This window comes from Penaeus vannamei, chromosome 42, assembly GCF_042767895.1.
Source record: "Penaeus vannamei isolate JL-2024 chromosome 42, ASM4276789v1, whole genome shotgun sequence".
Lineage (NCBI taxonomy): Eukaryota > Metazoa > Arthropoda > Malacostraca > Decapoda > Penaeidae > Penaeus > Penaeus vannamei.
Window position 1 is genome coordinate 14,876,050 of NC_091590.1, and position 7,500 is coordinate 14,883,549.

Genomic DNA, 7,500 nt, shown 5'->3' on the forward strand with positions numbered 1-7,500 from the left:
TAATGTATCCAATAATAGGAAAATAGGTAAAGAACCTATATTCTGAGTTAGAAACAGAATCCTATCAGAAATAAGTCGAATAAAATCTTCCATTCCTCGAATAAACAAAAAGAAATATCGGGCAGTATAAATAAGAAACGCATGTCTTACTTTTTATATACAAAATTTAATAACAATAACACCAATATATTTTTTAGAGATTACAAACATACCTTTCCAAAAATGAGAAAATAGTATTGGAATCATCAGCTGTTTTGACAAGGATAAACACGTGTGGGAGAAAACGTGTTCACAGTGTACGTATTTTTATTCTTTTCTATCATGACAGTGACCTAAATTATTGTTTCGGGAGGTGATTTTTAATTTTCAATGATTATCTTGTGGGCAGGTTAGGTGCACAGTCAGTTAAGTGTTTATTTTTGAAGTGAAATCTGTTGAGATAAGTGTAAACTGGGATTGTTTTCAAAAGGAGACACCTCTTGAAGTTATTTTGGCTTTAGTATATCCAAAATCTCCCTGAATCTTGATCTAGGCCTTGGTGATAAATATAAGGTAGTTTTTATTCCGTATTGGACTGTGTCACTGATGCTGCTAGTTTTTAAATGAGTCAACTGCTTGACTTATCTAATATGCATTAATACCGGCAGTTCTTTTTGGTGTGAACAAGAAAAATAAATATTTAATGGCAGGCTTGCATTTTATGTGTTTGTTTACCTGACGGTGGTTTTTAACCAGATTATTATTGACCAGACATAGTCCAGGTAAGAGTTCAATATCGATCATCTGGTGCTGCAACGATTTTGGTGTCAATAAGTTCTTCTCACTCTCTAGTATCCAGATATTCAGAAGTCAATGCGTGGAAACCCACCAAACCCTCACATTATTGCCCCGTGATAGCAAGGGAGGGCATGAATTGCTTGTTGAAATATGAATAATAAACAGAATCAGTCACTATATTGTCTAATGCAAGGGGCTGAACCCCAACAACCCTGTCAACAGGGAGCTGCTGCCCCCTAACCCCCACCTAGGATAATAGATAATCCTCCATGTTTTCACTACAGGAGAGGGAGAGACTCGGCATACCTTCATGCCGGTCATACGCTCTCTCCTGATATGAATAAGTGGTGGATTCTTTTGTGTTCCAATAGGGGGGTAGGGGGTTGGTCACAGGGAGCAATAAATAGAAAGTAGGGAAGGTTAGATTAGATCTTAAGTTTCGCATGATACCCTGGTTTTGGGACTTGGTCTCTTGAGGGTGCATCACTCCGGGTATCAGTTACCATATAGACCGATTCGGTGTGACGTCACGAGTCGGAGTCGCTATTCCACTTGGTGAAAACAAACCCGTTGCTCGCAGATACCTCACTGTCTACGTGAAGGAAAATGGCGTATGAATTCTTTGATTCTTCAAAAACCAAAGCGAAAAGGCGATGTGAAGCAAAACTAGAAGCTGTGTAGCTAAAAGAGTACTCATACCGAAATCTGGATCGACGATCCTTCAAAATGACCTAAATTTTAATATTCTGACATCTACGACTATTCTATCAATAAAGCAGATGATGATAATAATTTTATAATAACATAATTTACTACAGTAATGTCTGACGTTTAGCTATATAGGGTATTTTCCTGTGAAATCAGTGCCATTTCCTAACATCACTTTTCTTCCCATTTACTAGGTGTTTATACAAAGGAGACAATGAAGTCACGTATAGGCCTAAAAGCGCACAACGCATTTTTCTCTCTCCTCAATAATTTGACCTCAAGAAATAGTCCCTCTTCAGTTGTTTCTTCTGCTGGACCATGTGACATTTCAGACACAAAGGCAACAGGCAACTGTATACCTGCATTGTTTTCATTTAATGGACAGTGCTTGGAGGCACTTGGGATTAAGTCTGGGTGAAGTGAATCCGGGAATTGTTTGCCTGTAAATATAAATTATGATAAATGAATTTATTACAAAAAAGGAATAAAATGAAAAGAATTGCTTTTGTGCTTTATAGAATAGAAAACAATATCGACAATGTTGATCTTGTTTGGCCTTAATAGGTAGTGTAGATAGACAAGAGTTAGAAAGTAATTATCTTTCTCTGGAATTTGAAAAGATGTTATATATTAATATGTAGATCAATGTTCTCAGCAGATGTAAACATTTTCCACTAGGCGTCCAAGCACTTCCATCAGCACCCATGCGTTACATGGCCTTTCCCATCATGTTGTGGTTCAAACAACCAACAACAACACAGTTCCTTGGCATTTTCACACAAAGAAATTAAATTCTCAGAAAAATTCAGCAACTTTGTAAGCAAAGCGCAGTGATTTTTCGAACGAATGAGGGTTTGTTTTCACCAAGTGCTCGTTGCTAGGGGTAGTTGCTAGACGTTACTGAATCGGTCTATAGTGACTATCTGTGTATATTATTCAGGAATTCTTTTTAAGACAAATATGTTTATTTTCTGTGGAGAAATACTATTTTCTAAGAGAAATATGTCTACTGTAGATTGTGATTTCAAATGGTGCACCCGTTGGAGACGTCCCCTACTCCAGCCAGCATTGTTTGAGGATTCTGAGGGGAATCTGGGGTTGGGGGGTTGGGATTTTGCTTATTGCAGGCATGTTAACCCAATGTGCGTGGGCTTTTTTGGTGTCCACTCAGGCCACCAAAGCAGGGTTTATCTTTATGGGCAGGGCGAGAGCTCCAGGGTTTTCCTCTACTCATTTCAGTGACTCACTTCCCAACTGCTCGCCGAAATTTGATGAGCATGATTGCTTTGACATGTTTTTACAATTTATTTGTTTTTGCATTTTGAAATGCTTATTGTTGCCAACTTTTTTACTAGTCAATTGAATAGTAATAGTCAATTGAAATGTTATTGAATACACCATATTAGTTGATCATAAAGTGTTTTTGACCATGAATAGAAGAATCAGTATTGTAGGGGAACATAAAAATTAAGTATCCTTCACTTTTTGAATTTCTTCAAATGAGCTTTGCCAGTGGAATACATGATTTCTTATGTAGTGAATACCACATGCATGAAGAAATCAACATGTAACATAAACATAAGTTCATAATATGTTTATTTGCACTATGAAGTACCTTTGTGTGGTAGATTTTGAAACATTCATAAACCCATAGCATTATCTCACACTGTTTGAAAAGGGAAAAAATCTATACCCACATCGATCAAATACCCTGAGGCTAAGTTCATTCGCATGAACACACAAACACATACACTCACTCACACACACACACACACACACACACACACACACACACACACACACACACACACACACACACACACACACACACACACACACACACACAAAAAAAAAAAAAGTGAGAGTGATAGCAATAGCGAAAGAGAAAGACAAAGAGAAAGAGGGAGAGTGAAGATGAGAGGGAACAGTGAAAAAACAGTTTTAAAAAGATAATAAAATGTAGCATGTATGCGACGTCTCCCAGATTTGCGGGTTTTTGATGTGTATCATCAATTCGTTACCAAGTAAATGATTCCACCCGCGAACTGAGCCCAGACTGCCATGGCATCTATTGGGTTGCCACCCACGGATTAGGCCCAGCTCTTCCATTTCACCATAGGAGATGCCATCCGCGGACAAAGGGTTAAAGAGGAAAAGAAAGTAGGAAAATAAAGTCCAGGGCCAATGATTGCATTTTATCTGATGTAGAAGGTGGAAAATAGATTTGGCACTGTGTTGAGTGAACGAACAAGCAAATAAACCCAATCATAAATGCGACTTAGAAAAAAATCACTTCATGGAGTGAGAGCACTCATTTTTTAAATTTTCATGGTGTTGATTATATTATATAGAAGGGGAATGTATATTTTTCTTTATGATATAGTGCTTGTAGATATCATCTAGTCTAACCTATTATTCATATTTTACCTTGCAATTTCCCGGGTATCTTTCATGACCTTCTCTGCTATTGAAGCCAAGATTGTTGCTAATGGGAAGGGTTTCCATGCAAAAATATCTTTGTTTGGACACGAGAGAGTAAGATGAATCAACAACAATGTTGTTGCAGTCCATTAAATGGTACTGTTAAGTGGTACTATTTTGTAGAATTATCCATTATTTATACACCCTTTCTATTCCATTTAAATGAGTTGTCATTATTGGCACAACCTAGTATGCTTAATTTTAGAAAACCTTAGCAACCATTTGTTTACATCTCAATGAAGTAAACATATTGACAAATATAAGAGTTCAAAGGTTGAAGAAACTTTAAATTCTACTTTCACATCGTGGTATAAAAAGTTTAATCAGAGTGAGAAGACAAGATTTGTAATTGATATTCTAGTGGTAATGATATGGTAAGTCTCAACGATGATATATTAGTGATACAAACACATGTCTAGGTCATTACACATCAAGAAGTCACATATAAACCATATTTTGAATATGCTTAGGCATTGACAGTCAAATCTCATTACAATTATCTCTTGGCTTATATTTGTTTTTGGTCATATATCATCATGTTCCATAAATGCATTCATAGGTAGTTTGTCCATATTGTAAATCACATTGAAGGGCAATGTATGTGAAAAAATGTTCATAAAAGGAACATAAATGTGATATATGGCATTATTATTTTTATTATTGTTATTACTATTTTAAAGGTAGCTCTGAATATGGCTCGCCTGTATTTTATAATGATAAGAGGTACAAAGATGGTAGAAGCCCATCAATCTATTTATTTGTATCATTACAGAAAAACAAAAGGCACAATGGAGTCAGACCAAATGAGTTTCATTACATGCGCAGCGTGGGTTCCCAAAGGAATTGCAAAAAGCAAACCAGATAAAGTAAGTTTAGTTCTTTATTATTGTTATTATTATTATTGATATTGTTGTTATTATTATTATTATTGTTATTATTATTATAATAATAATTATTATTATTATTATTATTATTATTATTATTATTATTATTATTATTAATATATATATATATATATATATATATATATATATATATATATATATATATATATATATATATATATAATTGTCAGTTTCTTTCTATTTTTGTTTCTATTTGTGCTCAATCTGTACTTTTATACTTGTTTGTCTGTCAGTCTTTTTTCTTTTATTTTTTTCATTTTGTGTATTTTACTATATTTTTTTCCCCCCTTTCATTCTTTTCATGTGTGCAATAGACAGATATACATGTATACTAGATTTTTTTGTCTTATCTGATATGACCTCCCTACAGATACAGTAGTTGTGTCAGAATATCATTTTTGTCTGATTCCATCTTTTGCTTCTTTCTTTTTTTCATTTAACTAAAGGTCATAGAAAACACTTTCATTCTGTTTCAGATTGGAGTCACTCCAGAGGAACTGGCAAGGATCATTCATGAAACAAGAGGAAACCTAAAGTGAGTTTGTGTCGATTAGTCTGGTGTCTTTAAGATGAATATTATGATTGCAATTACTGCAGTTAGACCTTTTCTTCTTCTTGTCGGTAAATGTTACCAATAGTGACGCACCCTCTAATGATTTAATTGATTCTTGGTATTGTTTCTTTTGCAAATTAGTCAGTAACAAGATTGAGCACCATTTCTCCATCGACAATCTTGATTTGATAGTCCCAATAGCAGGGGAGGGTATGAAGTATATCCGGGAAATTATGGGGTAATACAGGCTTGAATAAGAAAGAATTGAGGGTTAAAATGCATAAAACTAGCACAAAAAAGGCTTAAAATTAGCCAGTGAAACTCAACAAATGTGCTTGCTATCTTTGAAATTCTACAGATCAACATGCCAACATTCAAAAACCTTTACAGGAATTTAACCCACTTTTTTGTAAAATCTATGGGAATTCACACATTCCAAACCCCTCCAAAAATGTTCTAACCAATAAACCAACTTAATCTAACAATTTTAACTGCTGTGACTAGGTGTGGCCAACTGCCCATGGGGAGGGTTGATGGTAGGCTCTGCCCCCCACCCTACCCCCCACCCCCATTTCTCACAGGCCTTCTGTCATGGAAGAGCTATATAGATAAATCTTAAAACATGTAATTGAAGTATAATAACATTAATAAAAGACTTTAAAACCATAAATGTGTAACAGCAGACACTGATAATTAACAAAATATAATTTTGGCAAGTTCGTAGTAACACATAAACTATTTGGGAAATCGCAGTAATGAGTTATGCAGTCAGTCTTTTGTTTTTCCTGACAAGGTAAACAAGATGATCAACTTAGACTCTGAGCCATGTTATACAAGGGATATTTTTGTCATTTTTGTGGTGAATGTTAGACCACTGCAGCATAAACCATGTTGTTTCTGATTCTATTTCGTACGCTCTATAAGATGGTAGTGTCCATTTACCTCTATATCCACACATCACTTTAAGTAACCTATACCTTCTTGTTCTTCTTTTCTTAGATAAAAGTCACCTTAAATTTCCTTAGTTTTATGTAGGAAAGATGCTGTCTCCTAGGGAAACTTAACAAGTCACATCTCATTTACAACATGGTGTTACTTTGTTAGTACGAGCTGGTAGTATAGATTCTGACTGATGCTTACACCAAATCATATGTTTAAAGCCCCATCATTCAAGATATTTGTCAGGATAGGGTTGTGACAGTTTTGCGGTCAGTGATGAGTAACGAGTTTTGATAGTTGTATTATCATTATTATTATAGGGCCGTCATAATTTTTTTGTCCATGCTTCAAAATATTGCATCACAAGGGACTTAAGAATATATGACAAGATCTATGTAGACAGGGCACGCATCATGACAGATCTAGAAATGTGTTACCACATGTCATGACAGAGCTAATAATCATGGCCTGGACAGCACGATAACATGGGTGTGTACAAATGGCTATGCAGTATCACCACCCCATGTATATCTCCCTTGGTCACCCAGGGGGTAATTGTGATGCTATCGTGACATTGTCATGACTGTTATAACTTCATCTTGACTCTGTTTTGTTCATTGTTATTATAGTTTTTATGTTATTAAGATTTTCCTTATTATTATTATTATTATTATTATTGATATTTTAAAATCATTATTGTCATTTTTATTATTATTTCCATTTTATTTCTTTGTCATTTTAATTTATTGTACTTTTTTGATACACTTATTTAATAATGTACATGGTTAACATAAGAAATGAGTTCTTTTGTGAAGGTGATACCTCAAAATATAAGATTTGTAGAGCTAGTTAAGAATGTATTAGGAGTTCCTTCTGTTTTTTTATTGATTTTTCTTGTGCTTTTTTTTTTCTTCTTCTTGCTTTACATCTCCTATTTTCTTGCCTTCATAGAGAATTGGACGATGAGGAAAATGAGGAAGAATCCAGTGATGAAGAGAACGAGGAGGAGATGGAGGGAGAAGATGAAGACTGTGATGAAAAGGAGCAGGGAGACGATAAGGAAAACCAGGAAATAGAAGATGATGAGGAAGAGATTGAGGATGAGGAATTTGAAGAAGAAGAAGTAGAAAAAGAAGC

General features: G+C 34.9%; 2 protein-coding genes across 4 annotated transcripts in view; one reads left to right on the plus strand and one right to left on the minus strand.

Moving 5' to 3' along the window:
- The window catches only part of LOC138860659 (uncharacterized), an 11,692-nt gene extending 10,431 nt beyond the window's left edge, over positions 1-1,261 (minus strand). The window contains exons 1-3 of the mRNA XM_070118671.1: positions 1,084-1,261; positions 715-827; positions 477-528 (exon numbers count right to left, since the gene is read on the minus strand). Coding sequence (XP_069974772.1) covers positions 477-528; positions 715-827; positions 1,084-1,261 — 343 coding nt within the window. The remainder of the gene's footprint in view (positions 1-476; positions 529-714; positions 828-1,083) is intronic.
- nclb (no child left behind) overlaps positions 1-7,500 on the plus strand; it is a 161,079-nt gene that overhangs the window by 143,704 nt on the left and 9,875 nt on the right. The window contains exons 1-4 of one of the 3 annotated variants that reach the window (XM_027374542.2): positions 200-296; positions 4,739-4,832; positions 5,348-5,406; positions 7,315-7,500. The exon at positions 7,315-7,500 is cut by the window's right edge and continues 194 nt beyond it. In XM_027374542.2, the coding sequence (XP_027230343.2) occupies positions 4,755-4,832; positions 5,348-5,406; positions 7,315-7,500 (323 nt within the window). In that variant the 5' untranslated portion in view covers positions 200-296; positions 4,739-4,754. Of the gene's footprint in view, positions 1-199; positions 297-3,592; positions 3,646-4,738; positions 4,833-5,347; positions 5,407-7,314 lie in introns of those variants that run through there. The other 2 variants (XM_027374541.2, XM_070118627.1) reach the window with 2 other exon arrangements.